The sequence below is a fragment of the Orbicella franksi genome, chromosome 15 (assembly GCF_964199315.1).
Source record: "Orbicella franksi chromosome 15, jaOrbFran1.1, whole genome shotgun sequence".
In the NCBI taxonomy this organism is placed as follows: Eukaryota; Metazoa; Cnidaria; class Anthozoa; order Scleractinia; family Merulinidae; genus Orbicella; species Orbicella franksi.
Genome location: NC_138159.1, coordinates 19,593,755 through 19,617,474, shown reverse-complemented (window position 1 = coordinate 19,617,474; position 23,720 = coordinate 19,593,755). Strand labels below are relative to the sequence as shown.

The 23,720-nt window shown below is 39.6% G+C and overlaps 1 protein-coding gene and 1 long non-coding RNA gene across 6 annotated transcripts in view; one reads left to right on the top strand and one right to left on the bottom strand.

Annotated features, from left to right (window-relative positions):
* The window catches only part of LOC145469105 (uncharacterized), a 34,181-nt gene extending 15,878 nt beyond the window's left edge, over positions 1–18,303 (bottom strand). The window contains exons 1-2 of the long non-coding RNA XR_014042280.1: positions 17,423–18,303; positions 398–436 (exon numbers count right to left, since the gene is read on the bottom strand). This is a non-coding gene — a long non-coding RNA (uncharacterized LOC145469105). The remainder of the gene's footprint in view (positions 1–397; positions 437–17,422) is intronic.
* LOC145469103 (BMP-binding endothelial regulator protein-like) lies at positions 458–22,675 on the top strand. 5 transcript variants are annotated; one of them, XM_081452762.1, is made up of 10 exons: positions 458–2,511; positions 2,614–2,699; positions 9,793–9,901; positions 13,881–13,918; positions 15,564–15,674; positions 16,738–16,789; positions 18,276–19,073; positions 19,439–19,629; positions 20,296–20,352; positions 21,065–21,138. In XM_081452762.1, exons 1-9 carry the CDS (start codon positions 2,418–2,420, stop codon positions 20,308–20,310), a joined length of 1,494 nt encoding a protein of 497 aa, XP_081308888.1. In that variant the 5' UTR covers positions 458–2,417; the 3' UTR covers positions 20,311–20,352; positions 21,065–21,138. The 5 variants fall into 5 exon arrangements, 3 of the variants coding, with proteins under 3 accessions (XP_081308888.1, XP_081308887.1, XP_081308889.1); XR_014042279.1 differs by having other exon boundaries at positions 19,442–20,352; XR_014042278.1 differs by having other exon boundaries at positions 19,439–20,352.
* Positions 22,676–23,720: the final 1,045 nt, after the last annotated feature.

The window sequence follows — 23,720 nt, the reverse complement described above, 5'->3', positions numbered from 1 at the left end:
TAAAACCGATAAATTTCCTCGATAACCGCACGAATATAAATTTGTTTTTGGTTAAACTGGTGGGTAAATTTGAATATAAATTTTAAAGTCCTTATATTATACTCACAAAATAACCAAGCATTTGTTTAAAATACTATGTTAGTTTTACCATACAGAACACCACCGGTTTTCAGAGTGGTTTGGGTTTTTTCAACTTCTTACTGAGAATTTTAGTTATTGAATGTTCTGCGAAATAAATTTCATCTGAGCAGAAGCTTCGTGAAACAATTTATTTTTAGTTATGCCAACATTATCTAACAAAATGAAATCACCTGCCTCTTACAGGCTTCAGTGGACAGCAATATTGAAGGAGTAGAATTTATTTATGTTCCTCAAAAACAAATTGAAAAGAAGCTACCTTTGGAATACGTTGTGGAATTTCTGCTGATAAACCAACCTGTTGAAGTAAAAGCATGTTTTTAATTTACAGGAATACTACTTAACATGAAGTTAGTTGAATGTTATATGCCATTTATGTGACAAAAACATCATTGTTAAATGTGTTCGCGAGAAGTCACGGAATAGCTGAAGATAACAATAAATAACAAATTAAGCTCGTGACATAACAGGAAAACACTACAGAAACAAATATCGTAGAGGTCGTTATATTGATAACCAGCACTTACATCTGCTAAATCTACCTCCATATTCAAACAGACCCGTAAAGGCTGGCGACCGTATATCACAGAAAAAGCCTGGCTCTGCGGAAACAGTTGTCTATTATATCATAACAAGTCGTTTTATTGCATAGGGTCAGGGTCTTTAAAGGTTTTAGAAAGATCGAATTTATTAAGAGAAATATGTACTGATCACTCGGGCTAAGCTTGTCAGGTGTCGCCCTGCAAGCAATGAAGGAAAACTAGCATTGAATTCTACTGAAACGTGATTATATTGAGATTAAAAAGAAGTAGCTAGTGACACAATAGTTGCTATAATCTTGAAACTTGAGAAAACGACAGGATGAATCCATAGTTTGGATAAGTGGATTTACCTAGCGAAAATTACTTCAAATTTGTACCCAAACGAACAAAGCAAGACAGGCAAGCTCTCTTCAAAATCATTATATGGTAACACAAAAAGCAGTCAACACTCCGCAGTTGATTAATTGTTTTCATCTCTTATCACTTTAACACCTTATAAGGAGGTATAAAAAATTTCAAAGCAGTTCGATGCACCCACGCCAGTACGGCGTCTTAAGACGAATGCGTTATTGTCCTTTTTACTATTTCAATGATGTGGAAACGCAAAGATTCGCCGCGCATGCAGTTCAAAACAGATAACAAGGTCGGCGGCTGAACTTATTTCCCGGTAGATAACGTGTCGTATGCGAGGTTATTATCGAGCAGTGTTGATGTCTATTCCGTTAAGAGATTTACGCGATAAGGGGTAATCAAACGAATAACTTTAAGCGACACGAAAAGTAACTCTAACAAGGTTATACATGTTTTGGCGTCGGGCGAAACACGTTTTCATAGCTTTAAGTGACTTATTTAAAATTAAGCCAATTTTTAGGGCCTTGTATGGCAGGCGCCGGGCAGACGGCGCACATTGAAGAGATCATTCTTCATAATAAATTGAATAAACTTGGCACTTAGTGCCGAAATTTCCCCAAAATTGCACCCCTTATGTACCCTCTGCTCTGTGTACACAGGTGCAAACGAATTGTAAAACAAATCGGTCACATTAAGCGATGAGAATCGGCAGTGATGGACAGATACCTGGACGCATTCGTTGAGAAGCAGTGCAATCATATAGATCTGTATCAATAACGCGACAGCGATTAAATCAGACATCTTTTGTCCATTGAAATCGGGAACAAACAAAGAATCCGGTAGACAAATAAAGAAAAGGGAAAAAATATAAACATACAAACACCACTCACAAAAAAAGCCTCGTGGTACAAAACAATTGAGCTTAAAACTCAATTCACACCAAGCCCCCAAAGTAACGTAACGGAATGACACACACACACACACACATGCGACCGCGAAATGTAAATCTCTGTTGACAGCTTGACCTGTTTTGAGTGTGTCGCGATGATAAATGATCGAGCTATGCAGTGGTATGTTTGAAATGAGCCAGCTTTTGCCGAGCGCACTGATTACTGTCATGCGGTCATCGGTTATCGCTCGCGTGCTACAGACGAGGAGTGCTAGTCATCTATCACACGGAGCAACACTCCTCCTACTCAACGGCGCCGGCGCCTGGGTGGCTACAAATTTCCGAGTCTTTGTGACGGAAGTGGGAAAAATCTGTTGAAAAGCGAGAGACACACGTTCGCTTGTCATTACAAAGCCCAAGCTTGGACACTTAAGAGTCAGTGAAGTGGAAGTCGTAATCGGGTTAGGTTTGACTATATTTTGGAAAAGCGTTTTGGCATGTTCGACCTAAGGCAAGCTAATTTACAGCTGTTGAGCTCGTTCGCCATTTTACTTCTCGTCCCTTTCGTGGCTTGTACAGCACCTTTAGCAGGTTTGTGTGAGTCACCTATGATGTTCGCTAGCCTGTTTTTAAGGTTGCAAACCACAGGAGAGCAACTTTACAACCACTAACGGCGACTTTGTTTACACCCAGGGAGCCTGGCGTCGTGTGAAGCTGAAAACGAAGTCATTAACCTACCAATTTTGGCGGGAAATCCTTGCTTTGTGTGTCGCTGCAAGGTTGGTGAAACCTTTTCTTTTTTCTTGGCAAAGAATTTATAACAAGATCGTTACATTTTTCCGAAGATAAGAGCTGCCTGTACTACTAACTGACAAGCCTGTCTATAAAAAGCTAGGGAAGTTTTTATAGGATTAGGAAATGGGAAAAATTGCTGTTCAAATTTCAACGTAAACATTCGGTGGGTGGAAGGCAAAGAGCCGTATTTACATTTCAGATGGAAGAAAAGTTATTGGTGATAACTTCTACCTTGGGCCAACGGCCCGTTCATCGAGGTTCTTGAGAAAATATGACAACAAACAGGCGCGAATTGTCCGTCTATGTTATGCAAAACGCGATCGTTTATTTGGTTTGTTCGTCGTTGTTTCGGTTACGCCATCTAATTGCACATAATTGAAGAAACACTTGGAGCGAGTTATATGCTTTATTTAGATAAATCAACAAGCTAAATAAAGCCTGCAGCTCGCGTTTCTAAATTCGACCCAAAACATGTCAGTTTGGCAACACTAAAATTTTCTAGGTCGACGGGGCAACAGTGAAAAAGTAACATAATAAGCCGAGAATCAATCAACTCGTGCAGTTTCGCTTATCGAGAAAAGTCGAAAGCGATTCCGATCATTACGTCCTCGTCAACATCAATTTACTCTTGAAGTGCTCCAAGGTTGCAGTCATAGCTTGTTATTTACAGTCAATTAGTTCCCATTTGCTATGCGAATAACGTCAGCTTCACAAAGATCCACCCTTCATGTTGTCCGTTACATGACAATGGCGATCGAGTAGAATCGTTGAAACACTTCAAAATCATTCAGGCTGCACCTGATAGAAAAACAAAAAAAAAGCTATCAAGGACAAACCGGCTTCTTCCAGAAAGCTGCGGTATTTTACACGATGTAATCCCATTGACAACTAGAAAGCACGCGAAGCTTGATCTAGACAGAAGTCACCTGGACCACATAAACGAGATTGCATGGTTTCCCAAACGTGGAAACTCACATTGTAACGTTATACACCACGATCGTGTCGTCAGCCTGCAGAATATATGTCCTCGTTTTAATTTTTTCCCATCTCTGTGTCCCTTAGCTAAATTTAAGATGTTGACTGCAGCAAAAGAGGGTTCAATTTGGGGGTAAGTCTCTAAGCAAAAGAATGCCTCTGACACTTTGGACTAGTCAGGGTTAACTTAAAAATGACAGAAGAATCCCACAGCTTTATGGACAGCCTCAATGGTCACTCCTGGTCGTCATTGACTTTAAAAAAGAAGCTTCTTTATTTAGTATAGGATATTGCGTGTTTTAAAAGCTGATGCCTTGTTTTGTACGTTGTAAGAGTTCTTTGGATTTTTTTCTTGGACAGTTACAATCATTTACTTTCAAACATCGTGGTTGACTTGTGTCAAAAAGATCGGTTTTAGCCCGAAGTCAAGTGCACAAACGTCTTAAATGACCTCGGTTAACGTTGATAAAACTACAGAGACTTAGACAACAGCTCGTAGGAAGACCAATTCACAGTAAAGCTACACGTTGCATTTTTGAACTCAAGAGTTCCAGCTATTTAAGGAATGCATAAGATACCCACTTAGCTCACTTCTTCCTTTTCGAAATTGAAATTGAAATCTAAACTGATAAATATCTGGAGTAATAAATAATGACAGTGAATCGTGGGAAAGGGCCGTTAACAAACAGATTGATGACTAAAATAACCCAGAGGAAGACCTTTGGGCCTTTCTTAAGGATCTCGCAAAGTTTAGGAAGAAATTTGCTCTAACAAATGCCAATCCATCTTCTTCTAAAGAATGGATAAAAAGATTCGTTCAGTTAAATTTACCTTCAAAGTACTTCGTTAAGTGTCTTGTTTGCATTTTTAGCGTGTCGCGTTTTGACCTTTGGTTATTTTACACTCAATAAGGAAAATACCGGGCACGGCCAACAAGAATTATCACTACAGCTTGTTCTAGACCGCAAACAAATATATTAAAGTAGCTTGATTAATTGTAATCTTTGGGCAAAGAGCTTGACTTATCTTAAAAAATTTTTTTAAAGGGCAAGAGTTTAATAAATTCTACTCAAGTCGAACATGATTGGTAAGCAGTCTTGTTGAATTGCGAATTGGCTCTAATTTCCAATATCGAACTTACGTTTCATTCAATTTGAAAGACAAACTATGACAGACATGATTTGAAACACACCCCTTCCTTCCGAAGATATGACACGTTCATATCCTTTCGTGCACGTTAAGTCAAAATTGATTGATATTCCTTATCTCCTCGCCTCCATTAACGTCAGCAGCAACAAGATTAAAACCATTTGTTTCCATAAGATGATAACGAAAATTGCATGTTCCTTTGATCAGTTTAGGGCAGAGAAAAATCGGATTAATTTGGCATGTTCATCCAAGTTCGTTGTGGAAGAAATCTCATTTGGCACACTGTTACCGTCATAATCAAAATTATTTAATAAGATAACTCCCATAATTGAAGGTAAATTTAATGTTTCTCGGTGCTTCCATGAAATTGCATGCAGTGAAATTAATAAAAACAATCTCCACAGCCAGAAGGAAATTAACCCAATTGGATTTTGGCCGTCGTTATTTTGTGCCCTAACCATAACATAAATAGCAGCTTATCAGAAGAAAAATACTATATATCTATACCATAGTTTAGAATCCAGAGTATAAACAATTTTAGGTTTAAAAAAAGATTCCGGAGAAGCTGCTGTTGAAATAAATGTGATGGAACAACAAAGAAACTATTAAAATAGGACAAAAGGGCCTTGTTTGTTTTGCCAATTGCGTTTTTCGTGCGAGTTTCTATGTCAGTGAATTCCTGCGAAACAACCCTGACGCGACACCAGGAAAATACTTAATCTCCAAATTCGAAAAATATTTCTTCAGTAGTGGAAACTGAAATTTTGTCCATACGTAAACTACAAGCTCTAAAGGAACGGGAGAAGGAAAAATTCTTGTTCGACCCATGAAGGAGTGTGACCTCTTGAAGTCAAGTTTCTAATCAAGTTTGATATCAATCAGCAAACAGAAGTCTAAAAGTTTACTCACACGCAAGATGAAGAATTCACTCCAAATTCCTTCAAATGTAATTCTTTTTCTCGCTAATAAAACCCTTATCTTGTTTACAAGGCCCCCCAGTCTATACAAGGGAATGTGCGTCAAACAGGCGTTGAAAAAAACAAATAGAAAAAATTCCAACTGTTCAATTCCAAAACGCTTTCCTCGATACAAGCTTCGACTGTCGGAAGACATTTTTACAATGCGAACTTTCTTTGCAGTTCGGTCCTTGCCCTCTATTCTTGTCTAAATCAAGTTCGTTTTTTAACAAAGTTGTAACCAGAGTGTCGTTTAACAGTTCTTAATCTGGGAGAGCGAAATATCCAAAACACACAAGAGTGACAATTTTTAAGTGTTGATCAAAATGTTTAAACCTTTTGAGACTTTAGAAGTGATAACAGCTTTTTAAAGCACTTAAGTTTAATCACTGAAAAAAAAAAAATGAGCACATTCTTGCCATACGTTTTATCAAGTCAAATTGATTCTATTACTTGGTTCTGACTTTTAAGCGTTTCATAAGTATTTTCCTTGCAATGAAAAGATCGTTCTACCTCCTACCTCTCGAGAAGAACTAACTTTACACGCTGCAAGCGACTTTAAAACGGCCTTAGACGGCTGGCGTCCGAAACCCGGGGCGGGGGGACTCCTATATGAAAAGGTCGGGGGTACTCGTCGTCTCGGGTACAAATCAAAGATTCTGCTCTCACTTAGGGTGTTGATGACGAAACGTCACCATTTATAGCTGTCAAAGTATCCTTTAGGGTGCACTCGAGGATATAATAATAAAAGAAACGCTCTCATTTAATTTCTGTTTTTAGGTTTGATTTCCGCTGATCTCTCGAGTACGCGTGTCGGGTCTACAAGTGCGCGCAGGATCCCTTCTTGAACAGTGACTAGTCATCGAACCTATTCCGTTTTAAGTGGTATCTTTTAGGGGTGTAATGAAGCCAAAGCAACGTCCACATTAATCTCCCTTAGGAGTTAAATTCAAATTTTTCGACGAGCATCCCTTGTCTTTTCATATGGGAGTCTTTCCCCCCCCCCCCCCGCCCCCCTCGTTCCAAACGGCTAACTAGAAGCGACGGAGTGATGGAGTGAAATCATTTCACCACCACAACTTGGTAAATAATAAATATTTTCCAGTTCCAAGTTAAAAATGAAACCCCTAGTGTATGACCATTCAAATGAAAGCTACAGGTTTCGAGATTCCAGGTGAATGTGGCGCCATCAAATGCCGACAGGGTAACTTTGACGTCATAAACTTTCAAAACATTTTCTGCCGAGCTTCCAAACCCCCGTGAGATACTGTTTCTGCTCTGTGAATAATTTCATAAGTACATAATTTCAAGCTATTATCATCCTTGGAAGATAAGGTTAAAGTTATTAGAGACTGTACAGTGTCATACCAAACTTTCTATTATCACACTGGCTCTAAACTGAAGGAATAAACGCAGAATAGAATAGTTTTAAAGGGGGGGAATTTAAACAAAAGTGCTATGAATGGCCATTCTTTGCATGTGACGAATATTCATTGTATGAACTGGTCTAACAAACTACTCGTTACTGAGAGCAAGAGCTGTAATTTTAGAAAAATTGTTTTATGAAATTAGAGCTGAAATACTTTACATTTTATATTCCGAAGTTGTTTATCAGCTATACATTGAAAATAACAGACCGCATTGACGTCAAACGGGTGACATTAACGTGCTAGTCCAATATTTCCGATATCTTCTCCATGGCACAGCTCGTTCATGTGAAAGCTGTGTTTATCACGAACTAGGCTATGCAATGTTTCATTCTGTCTTCGTAAAACTGAACGAAACAGTGTATTTCGCTGTAGCGACAGAGAATAGCGTTTACCTTTCTTTTTGGCAGTTTCTGAACATTATTGAGTTATTTTAACCTCTTAGCCTTACAAATAGCATCTTAAATTTTAAGCGAATATTTTGGAAATTACTAAGCAAGAAAACAGTTTTCCAATAAGCCATGAATAACAATAATGAAAAACGTAACGGTGCAAATCAGTTCACTAGAGTTTCAAGGTTCAGAAAAAAAATACAGTCTCCTTAATTATTTCCTTATCACAAGACTGCCCGAGAGGTCCAATAACAGAAATAAGCTAAGGTTAAAATATTGGACCGGGTAAGGTTTCTCAGTAAAGCACGCTTAATCATAAGGTCTTTTAACAAATTTCTTCAGTATTAATCAAGCCTGCTCAATGCAGATCGTTCTGCATGCGGTAGAAATGTTTCTATAATGACCTTGGTGTGCTCCATCAATACTCCTTAAGTTGAGTTTTGGAGAAAAAACAATTTCCAGACCAATTTCATGATAATGTCAGCCTTACAAATAGCATCTTAAAATTTTAAGCGAATATTTTGGAAATTACTAAGCAAGAAAACAGTTTTCCTATTAGCCATGAATAACAATATTGAAAATGTAACAGTGCAAATCAGTTCATTAGAACTACTAAGCTCAGAAAAAAATATAGCCTCCTTAATTAGACTGACCGAGAGGTCCAATAACAAAAAAATAAGCCAAGGTTAAAATATTGGACCGGGTAAGGTTTCTAAAGCACGCTTAATCATAAGGTCTTTAACAAATCTCTTATTAACCAAGCCTGCTCAATGCAGACCGTTCTGCATGCGGGAGTAATGTTTCTGTATGGACCTTGCTGGGCTCCATCAGTTCTCCTTAAGTTGACTTTTGGAGAAACAACGATTTCCGGACCCATTTAATCGTCAGAGAAAGTAAATAACTGAAAACTTGAACTTTGTACCCGTGAAGATACGTTGTGAACTCGAGCACGACAAATACAAAATGAGTAATTGTTCGATGATGAGTTTCTTTAGCTATATTGTACATTTGTCATATGGCTAGCTCCGCGAGCGGGCAAGATGAACCGAATCTTACGCGGTGATTGGCTAACCGAGCAGGCAAGATGGCGCTATCTTGCCCACTGTGTCCCGGAAGAAAATCCCGTTCTTCTCCCATAAAATAAGCCCTTTATTGACAGAGCTTGTTCGGTCAAGATGGCTGGATATTGGCCTCGTTCGTGTTTGTGGACCTCTACTCCTGCTCGGTCCATAAACACGCAAAAAAGAACTTGCCAATATCCAGCCATATTGACCTCAAGCCTGGTTAATAACCCGTACATCTACTGATTACAATGATTCAAGATTTTCTTCCTCCCTAAGCTGTTTTAGGCCCCGTAACAATCACCGGTCAGTTTGGATTTGTGTTTGAAAAAAACTCTGTCAAGCAAATCACATGATTGTCGTGACGTCATCGTTTTCGAAAAGCTCCATTTTCAAAATGTTTTCCGTCCACACGAAAACCAAAAACCGGGGTTTTCAAATTCCTCCGCTTTGAAGAGCGTTTTCGAAAAGCTTGACAAATTAGTGTGGACGGTACGCCTAACCGTAGAAATAAAGCCGGCGCAGTGTGGACGCTGCCTTACGCCACACCAAAAGAATTGGGTGAACGCTGATTTGAATACGCTATCTCTTGGATCTGATATTTCAAAGGGATTATACGACACCTTGAGCACATGATATCTCTTTCGAGAGCATGGTGATCAGTTCATTTTACTTATTTCGTATTTTGAAAAACGGAATTGCAAAGATCACCTTAATAAAGATTTGTAAAATTTTCCACCTTTCGTTTCAAGGGAATCACCTAAGCCGGTGAAAAAAGATATTCTAGTTATTAACTTTGTCTCATACGTATTAGTTTCGGTATCACAGTATAGCGGTGTCTGGATCCGGCTAAATGAAAATGCGATCCAACGTTAAAACAGATCCTCTAAGAATAGTCTGAGCTTGTGATTATCGCTGAATCTGTGTGACTATGCAACGCAACGAAGTTTCAGACCTGCATGGGCAAGAATCTTTCCGAGACCGAGTTTCTTTGTACCTTACTTTTCTAGTCCCAAATTTGACACTGGCCCATCGGAACGGATAAAATTTACTAGTTTTACATGTAGGTCGTGAATTATAAAGAACTATCGATTAACGCGTTTATCACCTTTTTCAGAACAAGTCTGTGGAATGCGCTCGAGAAGATTGTCCAAGAATAAATGGGTGCACAGGAGTCATCGCCAAGCAAAAAGGTCAATGTTGTCCTGTTTGCCAAGAAAGTCAAGGTAAAGACCTTTGGAGAAAAGCAAAACTTATGCCTGTATTCTGTCAAAAAGTAAGAATAATTTTAACGTTGACTTCAGGAAAAAAAATGTGGATACTAAATGATCTTAAATAGGTTAACCTATATCTCTGGACTTAATTAACTTGAAAGCGGGTAACCGCAGACGCACCGCAGAATGTGAATAGACATCGATGCGAAATTCAATCAAATTGTGGACTGACCACCTGTATTTCAGATGAAAATTTCAAGTTTTACAGAGAAATCATCGATACCGCAAGCGGTAATTCAAGCGGTAAGAGATCTTAAATTTGAGTGAAATCTTTAACACAGTCGTAGAGAAGTTCTCGGTCGTCTGAACGCGTTGCCATGGCGGTGTTTTGAGAAGGAAGCTACACTAACATTATGCAGACTTCAAGTCTGAAATACGATCGTAATGTTTTACAGAACAATACTTGCCTCTAAATGAAGATCGTTCTTTCAAAATTTGAAACTTTACTGAGTTTTCAGTGCTCTTTCCGGCGGAATCGGTGTTCAGGTATCACGATTAAGCGAGTTTCAAGGTGGTCTATGCATGCAGTCAAATTTTTTGGTCACTAATTAATCCAATAGGAAGGTTTAAACTATCACTTCTTGTGCACTGATGTAACTCCTACCATTTCACTCTAAAACATCCAATTCAGTTAAAACGTAAAATTTCCCAATTTGGATAAATGAATTGTGTTTTGTAAACACACTGCACCACAGAAACCGGGGCGGAATTTCTGAACAGCTTTCATTTTTAAGTACCGGTAATCAAACCCAATCTATACTTGGGTTTCATCAACAGATTTCACAGTCAGAATCACTTTGTACAGCATAATTAGCCGTACCACATGGAAAGACTTCAATAGCTTTCGTTTAAAAAGTACCGGACTGAGGTGTGACTGATCAGAACGACATATGTCAAGAAAGTTGCAACCGATTTGAATGGACTCCATCCAGTTTGGACGGTGGATTATGGGATTGCATGAATGGCTTCGATCAAACCTTTGAAATGTTTACCCTACAGAGTCTAATCTAATCTAAATGGGTGTTTGTTTTCTCGTATTTAGTCCAAACAAATATTTGTGTAGATTCGCAATCACCGCTGTCTCATTTGAATCTAATTACAGAATCCGCTTTACCAGACACTTTAAAACTCTACACACTGCAAACCCACAATGTCTCCTTCGAACTAATAACCCTACTTGGTAGTTATGATCCTCTTGAAATTAGCGTCTTTGCTTGATAATAGCCTTTTATTATCCTAATTCGTTTATTGTGCCGACATTAAGACGGCTTGACTCATTAAACAACGCCGCGCAACGTAAAGGGCGGTCGCCTATTTTTACTCAGAAACTTTTGATCACACCGCATATGGCGTCACTGCGACTGGTGATGCTATCAACATTTTCTTTATTTCCGTTCATTTGACCCAACATTGTACTCATAAGTAAATGAAAACTTTCAGCGAGGTTCAATGATTGCTGTTTCAAAGACGAAGAAGTCGTGAAAGGTATCTGTGAAATTAAATCATTCAAAAAACTTGCATTTCCTGTATAACTTTTTCACCTGTTTATAATAAGCTTTCGCACACGTTATGTTTGCAGATTGATTTAATATGTTTGAAAAAACAAATTACTATATATATAACAAACAATTATGGTCAAAATTAAATGCCTCAAGCTGAAATATCACTTTAATTAATTGTTGGTAAATAACCATAACATCGCGTTTCAATCTAAATATCGACTTTCGCTACGATTTGCCGTGCCCACAAGGTGTGCCAGCTTTGTGTTCATTAATAAACAGTGTTCTCAAGTTGATTCGTTTCTTTATTCTCAGCACCTATCTGCTTGGCAGTGTATTGATAATAAAGGAGGAAAATCGATGTAGATCACTATTGTTTTAAGACACTGCCAACCCTAAACATGGATGCCCCCATGCACTATGTTATGAAAAACGTTTTAGTATACTAAACCGTGGAATTCAAAATAGGTTGGGGTGTTACGAAATGAAACTTTAAGGACATTTGTTACAGATTACCGCGTAGCAAACATTTCCTGGCTGGATTTGGATTTATTAAAAGCATAAACATGACTAGAGGGATGACAAAGAACAGTAGGTTAGATTGAAAGCTAAACGAAGGCGCCAAGGAGTCTCACCCATTTGTCTCAGTGAAGATGCGGCAATTTCAGTATAAGACAAAGTAATTGCAGCTGAAAAAGGCGACGACAAGTCCTCTCGTTAACATTTCTTTGGTTTGAGTCTTTACAAAGTAGAGTGACAAAGAAAACAAAGCAAGATGGGAGACATTGAGTGGAAACGTGTGTCCAAGACCGGTGTGCAATTCGCACGTGGACATTACTCGTAAGGTGGGCGGGCTAGGTATGCACTTGGCTTCACTCCACACGTAGTATCCGCAAACGTCGACATTTGAAATCGTAAATTTTGGAAACGTAAATTTATCACTTTTGCTTCCCAGAAGACAGTGAAAACAGGATCAAATCGGTTTATATGAAACAATCGTTGCGGCCATGGAGGTCACTTAAGGAAATCAAACCCCCAATCCGCTCAGTTGCACTCTGCTAAGATCAAGGGAAAGTTTTATCCAAAATTGCGCAATCTCGTTTCCGAGTATTGGCTCACTTGTGCAAACATGTTAAGTTAAATTGCTAACAAGCATTCCCGTGACTTGTTCCTTTGAAATTTGTTATGAAAAGGCGAAAAAGAAGCTGTGAATTAATCTCTGTTAGGGCCAGATAAATGGCTTATCAGCGTTTAATAAGTTCGGCATGGAGACAAAACAACAGAAAACTGATCCTACACATTTCCGAGTGCACCTTTTGGTAATACAAGAATTTAAACAAATTAGGATTTCACAAGCTTCCGGCTAGCTTGTACGTACGTGATAAAATCCGTTTACTTGAGTCCTTTCTAAAGTCGCGACCTTTCTACGGTACAGAGCTGAGCTAGTTTAGCCCGTAACAAAACTAGTCGATGACAACCATAGCCCCCAAACAGCTGTGTGTAAGGGAAAACAGATTGACATTCTGATAAAATTAGTTGCAGTTGGAAGTTAAATGAAAATGGCTATCTTCTTCTTTACTATCTTGTCGTTTTGCTTACTTATCAAAGTATTAACATTGCACAATTAATGTAAGGAGAGATTTTCTGCCATAAAGTTAAGTGGGGTGAGCAGAGAGCGAGATCAGAATAGCCGGATTTTGAGCTCCGGGTTTGGCTGATGAACTAAGCAAATACTATCGATCAAATAGACGATTTTATTGTTCAGTGCTTTTTGGACATAATACGCGAAAGACCGCGCCCTATCTCCAACAGTTACCTAGAACCTTCTGGATTTCTGCGCCCTCGTCAACTATCACGTTGTTGTTTGTTTCAGTGGCATGCCTGTAAAGTACAGCTAAGCTTAATGCTTGTATAGCTAAGTGCATGACCACTATGAATAAGATTTACATTTACATAGAAATCGAGAGCAAATAATCTATTTGTTTGGCATAAATCTAATAGTAGTTCAAAACTTTATCTAAATCCCTTCCCGAGACACTTCGAAAACGCAAAGAAGCAGCCGCCATTTCTCTAACAACCGCACACTGCCAAGCTACTAACTATGTACAACGGAATAGATAGTGAGTAGCGCAGCCAATCAGAGAACGGCATTTATGATAGAATGCTATGCTACTCATCGATAGTAAGCTGCTGCGGGCCGGGCTCAACAGATTTTAAACCACTGGGTTACCCCAAAAAATGCTCAATAGCAGCAGTTATTTGGTTGAGCGATGGGAAAGGATAAGATTTCAAACATACGCCTAAACTACATCTACCACAGTTATAACTAACACCTTTCCCTTCTCCTTCACTCTGAGCAACTGACTGAGAGAATGTGGGACAGGCTGCTGGTCACTATGGCAACTAATCAAACAAATTTTTTCTTATGGTAGGATCGTCATCGTGTACTCATGACGGAAGAACGCACAAGGTATTGATAATCTTAAATAAATAACTACAGTCGAACCTCCACTAAGGGCCACATCTCTACAACGGCCACGTTTTTTTTGTCCCGGCGGACGGTCCATGCATTCAAACTTATTTAAGGTAATTTCCCTGAAATAAAACTTCACATAGACTTTTGTTTAAACTTTGTCCAATGAATATTTATCATATGAGAACTTTAATTATAAAATAAAAATGGGGGGTGCCCATGCTCGTTAACTGAGGAGCAGTGAGATATTGAAAATGTCCCATGCTTATTACAAGAACGCATTCCAAGTTATTGTAAACTCTTTGTGAGCCCAGACTCATGACTACAGTCAATACTTGTGTCGGACACAAATAAACTTTTTAAGTTTGATTTCGACAGACAGCTGAAACCTTGTTAAAATATTGGAACCAAATTGCTTGCTAGGGCTATCAAACTGCAAAATAGAGAAGACTATACTGCAGCTGCTTTTTTCCTTATTTATTCAATTCTCAACAATAGAAATCAGATCAGTCTTTTCTCACGCAAAGCTAATGGTTAGTTGATTAAAATGACTGGAAAAAAATTTGGGTTGCCCGAGCTCGTTAGTGAGTAATAGCCATTTTTCAACTAACGAACTCAATATCAAGGTGAATCCGCCATGTTTCCAATGCGCGCGTGCACGAACGCGCTAATGACGCCATAAATTATGTGTAGTAAGGATGCGCAATGCTATATTGGGGAATGACGTTAAACCTCTCTACAACGGCCACCTCTCCACAATGGCCACTAAAGCGCGTTCGAACTTGCAAAATAACCTCTCCACAACGGCCAGTTAATCAACGACTGACGAACGGTGCATACAAATCCCAATTTTTATTGTAAAAGGTGACGAAAATTGATCCGGACCACGCGTCGTTGGTCTCTGTTTCCGTTTGGTTTCTGTTTAATCCATACATTTTGATTATTTTAAGTTTATAAAAATGTTGCAACCCCGAAAAAATACAATTGTCATATTACATCCCTACCTCCCCATAACGGCTGCAACGGCCAATTTCCTCTCCCCAAGGTGGCCGTTATGAAGAGGTTTGACTGTGTAAGTCAGTTCTTTAGGACTTTCAATAAAAACGTCCGCCGATAATATGGAACGGTCAGTACGCGGGAGCATTTTAGAGTTCTTGTTATAAAGTGTCTTCTTCAAATTGACGCGATTTAGGATTTCACGAAGACTTTTAAATGTCGCATTCCATGACCCATACATGAATAACTTTTTGCGATCTAGATATAGCTTCCACTTGAGGCACACAGGGAACTCGTTGAATATTTTGGTGTTATTCCTTTACTCTTAGAAATTTACATAAACCATCCAAATTTCTCAAAATGGAATACTTTAAATTGATTCAAAGCGTGCTTTGAATGGTTGAAGTGCCTAGCTCAAAGTGCTTCGATGTGTTCCGGAAATGCTTCAAAGTGCCACGAGATGTAGGAAGTACTCAGAAGTAGCTCAAAGTGCTTCAAGAGTGGCGCAGTGTCCTTGAACTGTCTCAAGAACCTTGAGATGCACGTAAGTGCTCCAGAGTGGACCATAGGGCACCGGAGTGTTTAAACATCTCCCAATGAGTTCTAGAATTACATTAATTGCGTTTTTTCTTCCATCGTTTTACAGAATAACGAGTCGTGGTTCGCGAGGAATTGCCAGATCTGCTTCTGTACAAATGGAACTGTGACGTGTGAACTTCAGAAATGCACTTCTGCAGAATCACTCAAATGCCCGGAGGTGAGCAGTGGATGTTTGCTTACATAGTGTGTCCAAAACACTACAGTAGCTTTACTTCCTTATCATTAGCAGGCCATTTCGATGCTTCAGGAAGACATCAATGCCGAGACCCACACGACGTATGAAATATGATGGCGCAGTTCTCATTCCAAATGTCTCTCAGACAGGAATGCAAGTACTAGAAACCACTCTAATTGTTATTAATCGCCGAACTGAAATAATGATAATACAGACATGGAACGGATAGTATTTCGACTAGCGTCGCTTTCCTTCTTTAGGTCGAGCAGATAAAAGACATACAATCTTTCAATTTCATTCTTAGCACTTGGAACTTTCAAGTTTTGTGATTGTGGCTGGACTGGATTAGCCCAAAGATTTTGTCACACAAGAATGGATTCACTAAGCGAGGAAATTCATCATTTTACTTTAGCTATTACAATGCAACACTTCGAAGTGTCGCTCCTTCTCTTGAGGGATTGATTGATTTTGGAAAAAATTTTGTTGGTCTTCAAAACTTCTCGTCCTATAAATCCCGGGGCACTCCCATAGATAAGATATATGGGTATGTGCCGCTGTGAAGCGTCTAGAATAGGCTATTATTATTATCGGAAAAGTGACCAGTGTATAATTAATTTAGTGTAGAACAGGGCTCTTTACACGGGGTTCTATAATAGAAACTGAAAGTCGGAAGTGACGTTGTAAGATATTGGTTTAGTAATAGTTAGCGTATGTTGCACTACGATAGTGATAAAGTTTCTGCAAGGAAAATAGCTAGTCTGGGATAGGGTAGGGGTTTTTGGTGCCTAACCTTGAGTGGGGTAGCAAAATCAAGCTGATCATGGTCTAGTACAGGGCACACACCTACCCAAACATTAACGGAGTACCCCCCTGGTATAAAGCAACCAATCGCACGTCCAAATCATTGGCATGTTACCGTTTTGACTTAGGTTTTAAACTAACCAGGTACTATAAACAAGTCAAAATCTTATGAGAAACGCTATTGATTGCCAATTTATGTAGTGTTTTATTAAAATTAGCTTTTTTATTTGTTCGTTTACTAAAGGGCAAGGCACCAGGTCAGGTTCCCGGAGGTTGCTGCCCGCAGTGCATTGAGGGTAAGAACAATATCTTTCAAAATATCGTGGGCGACAAAGTACTCCTTAATTTTGGCGCGACATTTTAGCGGTAATTTATAATTTCACGAATGAAATTACAAAATTGTTATGAACGTTTGACGCGAAATTTTTCGATATAATAAGCAAGTCAAACACCCAGTTTGAAAGTGTAATTCGTCACTAATGATGTTAACAGTTAATCAAAGAGCATACGCGTGAAATTACGAAATAATTTCACATGAGATTTGTCAAAACTGAAATAATTGGAAATCATCAGAATTTTGACAAAATGCACGTGAAACTACTTCTAATTTCACTCGTCGCCATTTGATTACCCAAGGACATGACCCCTAGTCACTCTAAGTCTCTTCAAGGAGGGAGTGAGAACGAGCGACCACAGACCATCTAAGAATCAGGCTAAGGGAACTTACAAATTCACGTCATTTTCTGCTCCAAACATGTGAATTAGTCTACCAGCCCTGTCTGAATTGTGGTAAATAGGTCCGACTGCATATTAAACATGTTTAAACTGATAGCATGGGTTGAAACACTATCTTTCTGTGTCACTACTACAAAATATCTCACACAGTTTATGCTAAAACTTATCATTATAAAACAAGGCAAATATCGTACCTTATAATACGTTGTCGAGAACAAGCGAGCGGGCCTCTAAAGAATTAGCCGATTCACATGTCTTAAACTTTCGTTTCGAAACATTCTACTGAGGAGTTGAGAGCATCAGTCGGTTAGTAACGCTACACGGTCGCTTTTGCTGTCACCTCTCGTAGTTTTGCGCGAGCTTTGCGTGGTATTTCAATGAGATATCGCCACTGATTTATCACACATGTTCTGCATAGAAACGTCCGCCATGTTGTTTATTGACACATTGCCTCCTATGGAGCTCATGTGATAACGCTCTGACTGGCCATATTTGGAAACTAGAAAACCACGGTCGGAAAAAGAATACATATACCAGGGGTGCTTACCCCTTGTCAGATCAGAACAAACCAGTTGGGATGACCGTTTAATAATGGTAAGGGTTTTTCCAAAATCAGCAAACCAACCGAACGAGGTGGCGCTTACCATTTGCAATTGGATTTCCCGTAATTGTTTTCGGCTGCTGAGAGACTGGAAACTGGAAAATTTAGCAACTGGAAAGGGAATTTTCGCCGTTCCGTTTCGAACGGAAAAAGAGGACTACCTCTGGAGGTAATCTACAATTTCCGAACGGATTTTCCGGAAAATTACTGTTCCATTTGACTCTCAACCGAAATTTCCGGATTCTTTTACTAAATGGTAAGCACCCCAGGAATCGAAATAAAACTGATACACGTGAAATCTAGAATTTTAAAACATTAATGAAATACCGGCAGCTTCTTGAGGGAAACATGACTTTCCCGGGCAGAACTGTAACAAAAGTTTTCTATCTGTAAAAATTTAGGAATATATTAATATATATATATATTTTATGTTTCACATTGTTCAGAGACTGGTGTTTGTACGTCATACGGAGACCCACACTACCAAACATTTGACGGCCAAATGTTCAACTTTCACGGCACTTGTCGCTACCAACTGACGTCAGACTGTGTCAGCGAAAAGTTCACCATACGCATGCGTACTGAGCGAAGATTCTCCAACGTGTACGCTTGGTCCAAGGCCCTCACGATCCATCTGGGTGACACGACGATTGTGTTACACAAGGACCTAATGGTGAAAGTGAACAAGTCTGATGTGGAGTTACCGTACTATCATCTCCCTCAATTTCAGATAACGAAGGGTAGTTTCACCATTTCTCTGGTGTCCGACATCGGTGTTCACGTTCAGTGGGATGGCAATGGCTTCATCGAGATACACGTGCCGAAGAGCTTTAAGGGAAAAGTCTGCGGACTGTGTGGCAATTTCAACGCCAATTCGAAAGACGATTTTGTGCTGAAAAGCGGCAGGCTTGCTTCGTCCGCCCGCGAGTTCGGAGAGGGTTGGTCGCTGGGTCGCAGGAGTCACGGATGCGAAAAAGCACCCTCCCCTCCCGTAGATTCGACCGTTTCAAAATGTTTCAACCGTTTGAGGGTTTACTGGCGAGCCCACAAGCGCTGCTGGCCAATCAAGAAGCAGTTTGCAAACTGTCATAAAAAGGTGAAACCCAACGCGTTTTTCTGGTCCTGTATCTCAGACGTGTGTGAGTGCTCAGGGAGGCGATGTGAATGTGAGGCAGTGATGGCTTACGCACGCGCGTGTAGACGAGAAGGAGTCACAGTGTCCTGGGGCAGGAAAAACACTTGTGGTAAGTCTCTTAGTGTGCACGTGATACAGTCATATCCCTGGGATAGCGGAATATATTCATATCCCAAGGATATTGGAATCCACCTGGGATACCAAACTACAGTCTTACGGATGTGAATATATGGTGCGGAATATTATCAAAGCTATTAATTAAAGAATGTAAACCGATTCCAAGAACGTTAGTGTAAAATTCATAGCTTAGTGTGAACTGCGCTTTAATTTTGCTATACACCTGCACCATGATAAAACTTTGTTTTTAAACCTAAAATAATCGACACTTTGCACTCAATTAAATTAAAAATGCACTGCACTAAATAGTCAACAACTCCAAGATAAAGTTCGAGTTTCTATTTTCCTGGTTGTAAGGAGTTTCCTGCAAAGGAGGCGCTGTTTTTGACGACTGCGTTCCCGTATGTCAGCGGACGTGCGACAACAAGGATGACGTAAGCGTCCCGTGCCCCACCACGTCTTGCGTGCCTGGTTGTCGGTGTCCGGCGGGTACTGTGTGGAATAGTCAAAAGACAAAATGCATTCAAAAGTGGAAATGTCCTCCACAGGTGAGATATCTGAAAATTTTCCTCGAATTTATTCTACTCGTCATTAACCAATCAGATTGTGAGAAAATATATTTTACCATTCACTCGTTTGATACTATGCCACAGTCCCTCTCGGACAGACGAACCGCCATGTTAGACTGTTGCGATATCTGGGGTACATAACAGTAACTGGAAGGTTTCTAGTAATCAAGAAATTAGAACTCCGATCTCCAGATCTCGCTTACTTTGACGGCAGTTCGACAAACGAAAGGGCTGTGACAGAGAGTAACAATCTAACCAAACTTCCTAATATGATTCGGAAAGCTTTGACTGTTCCATAGCACAAGGACTTGTTAAACATCTAATACTTAGTATGAAATCCTAACCTTGTGGCAAAAATGAAAAACGACAAAATACAAATGAGATCAAGCAAGTACTTTTCAAGAATTTAGTTCTTAACCGGAACCGTTATAACTTTGTTTCGGGATAATTACTAACCCATAATAATAGAAACAGCTTAAGTGATTACTAACTAAATTAAGAATCCTTTCTCAAGGTATACATAACACTTTTCATTTTCGTTTTCACTTAAAACCGGTGTAATGATTACCTTAGTAAGAAAAACTTAAATTTAGGGAGAAGGTTACCACATAACGTTCCTGTTCATATGAGAAATTTATCCGATAGGTAGAGCGGAGGTGAATAAGCGGAGGATATTTATTAATCGAGCTGAAAAAGTGCGAGGTATATATCATTCACTGTTCACCGACACTAAAATAAAATAATTTTTCATAGTTTACACCTAATAGTTAGTGAAAAAAGACTAAATGTATTTCGCTTACTCTTTGGTTAAAACGTTTGCGTTAGATTTATAAATGATTGTAGCTAAGGATTGTACGATCTCAATTAAGTAACCAATCGGAACGCGAAATTAAATCATGTAGGTCTTGTTGCCATGGCTACTGACATCAATTTTCCTACAACTTGTCGTACGCAGTAAAGAAAGTAAATTCGAAGTTGCACACATCATTGTTACGTGAAACAGAATTTCACGTCACATAATCTCGTGTACTTCCAACCCTTTTTTTTCACTGCAATTTGAAATAGTTTTTGGTAGAAGACAAGTTGCTGGGAAATACTAACATACAAGAGACACTGGTTTGACTTCGCAAATGTTGTTCGAATCTTCACGCATGTAACGCCACACTCTTCTAAGCCGGAACAAGCGTTGCGTGACGATTCAAGTAATTGCTGCGAGTTGGGAAACTAACAACGACCTAATTAGCCTCCAAAACAGACGCTTTTTGGGCTCGTCACGCAAAAGATTGTGTGACGGGCCCAAAAAGCGTCTGTGTACATGTAGGAGGATAGTAGGCTACAGCCTAATCAGTACTTCTACAGAAGACACTTTCCGCAGCTTTTCTGACTGCTTGTTTTGTTTTGAATTCTTCAACAGCTGGCTTTAATTCAGACTAAACTGCGGGTTGCGGCTGTTAGTACCAAGAGAAGCCATCAGTGGATTAGAAGACTAAACAATGAGAAGGGCAGATGAAGTTAGCTTAGCAAACACCCATACGTAGTTTTCATCATACTAACAACAGTTGGTCAGTGGTTCAGCGAAACCTGGCCTAGCTTGTAGAGTCCCAAGGAAGTATTTAAATGACACAAGGAGATGAGGAACAATACCATTACACGGCGACGCCAGAGAAAGGAAAAATCCATAAGCAATGGAACATGAATACAAGACATTTTAAACTGTACAGCAGCCAATAGCTATACGTATTCTTTGCCCGGAGGGACTCCCATGTAAAAAGGAGGGGGGTGCTCGTCGTACTTTTAAGGGTTTAAAAAGCGGTTTTGGTTCCTTTTAGAGTGTCAGCCTCAAAAGGTCCACAGCGGGAGGTTTTGCGGTAACTTTGTGGTATTGAGCCGGAAAAATATGACAGGAGATAATGTGCTGTTTTAGAATTGGTGCTTCTTAGGGGTAACAAAATTTTAAGCCACGCCCACAAAAAAGTACTTTGGTACCTATTAGGGGTTCATTTCAAAATTCCCGACGAGCACCGCCGTCCTTCATAGAAGGGAGTTCCTCCCGGTCCCCCTCGGGCGTACTCTTTGTCTAGACGGCAGGAGGTAGTCACAGAATTGACTTATAGACAAGTATTTAGCAGCGCCAGGAGGGCTTCGTGTCGCGGTATTTTAACATAGAGAGGATCCCAAGCACGGAGTAAGCGAAGACGTCGGTTTGTAAATTAACCAAATTGGTAACTTACAATAACGAGAGATATAGGCTAGTGGTCAAACAAGGAACCGCCTGGCAAACTGGAGCCGACTATGAGGTTAGAAGTGTTGAAAGTGTGGCTGTTTCATAGAGGAAGCCTGGTTATGAAAGTTGAAATTTTATTAGCTACACCATGCTGTTATTTCAACCTCGTTCCCAGGTAGAGGGGAAAGCCCTGGGAACGGGGTTGGCTATTTATTCATCAGTAATTTTCTCCCGTAAGTGCTGTCGTAGCTAAGAACTTGTTAGGCTCGATTACCAGTCGCTGGTCTGGAAAGGAGCCCGCATTTCTGCCTGCAAGGGACGCTCGGGGACCGGACCCGAGGCAAAGGAAGTCGAGCCTAAGAACCTGTAAAACGAGATCCCTTTGTATTCAAGTTGGAAAAATTGCATAAGTTATAATATTATCGTAATAACTGTTTGCTCGAAGAAATCTTGAGCTTTAGGTCAAATCTTATTATATAAAAATTAGTCTTCGCACTTGTGAAAGGCAATATCTATAATTATTTATCGAGGATTAGATTTTTGAAGCACTTTATAACTAAGAGGTATATTCCACAACTAGAATGGAGACTCTTTATTGTCTTTCATACCTAGTGCAAAACCTTTCATATAATAAACAAGCTTCATAACATACTAAGGACGTGTCAAAATTCACTTGGACATGAACTGTTTCGTACTAAGCCTCAATATCAAACGGAGGCTGAAGAAAAAGTTCAGGAAAGAGTTGCGTTCTGATTGGCTAACAAAGCTCGGTCCTCTGTTAAAATGCATCTCAGCTGAAACCAGGGCGTTCAATTTCGCATGTACCATGCTCTTGATAGGTTTAATTTCAGACGTTTTTTTTTAAATTTGCGGAAGTAACGCTCTGTGATTATAAACGGTGTAAATGAATTTAGTGTCATTATTGACAGTTTAGCTTGAACAAATAGGAACAAACTAATCAATTATTCAGCAGTTGAGGAAAACACTAGTGCCCATTGTGGACCGTTTTGGATCTGCCTTCCTTGTCGTAAAGTGTTCACAATCACAGGAATTTGATCATTTTTCTAAATATACGTGATAGAAAATTTTTTAGTCCAAAATTTCTTCCGAAAAATTTCATCATTAAAGTAATCACCCGGTTTCTTTCGCCTTTCAAAAAGTTGAAAGATAGCGCCCCGGCAGCAGCGAACAACAGCAAGTACTCCAAAAGTTGTTGAACGAGGTTGCAAAGATTTAAATGCCTCAACAATAGTTTTTGTGTCAAGAAATAGTAGAAAAAGTTTTTAAAATCTAACTCTGCAAAATTTGTTTTCATTTTCCTCCAGCTGCTTGAAAATGAATGCAACCGTTTCTACTAGCAATCGCAGCGATATGAAAACCCTCCGGCAGCTATCACGTTTTTCAGCGATGTGTAATGACTATTTACTAGTACTAGGAAAACCAGCTTAGCAGAATGTCCTAGTGACACACCGGGGCCATATGGGTGGGTATTATAACAGCAACCTTCCCCCCGAGGGGCGGGGGGAAGTTTAAAATGTAACGTTATACAAATGTTACATTCCTCGCTATGTCCCGGGGTCGGGGGGCCGCATGCATATTCTACACAACTGAAGCAGCCAGTTTAATATGCCAACTGCTGTTTTACTGACACCGCCGGTAGCTTGAAACACTCGCAGGCGAAGCCGACCTTGTCAAGCTATAGGAATATAGAGAGGACCTTAACATTAAGTAAAGGACACGATTTCAAATGGCGCCATGTTTTTAAAAGGTGCTCTGTCAATATCAGCGGTTAATACACACAGCTGAGTTTCGTTCAATAAGGTACCAGTGCTAATATCATTCTAGA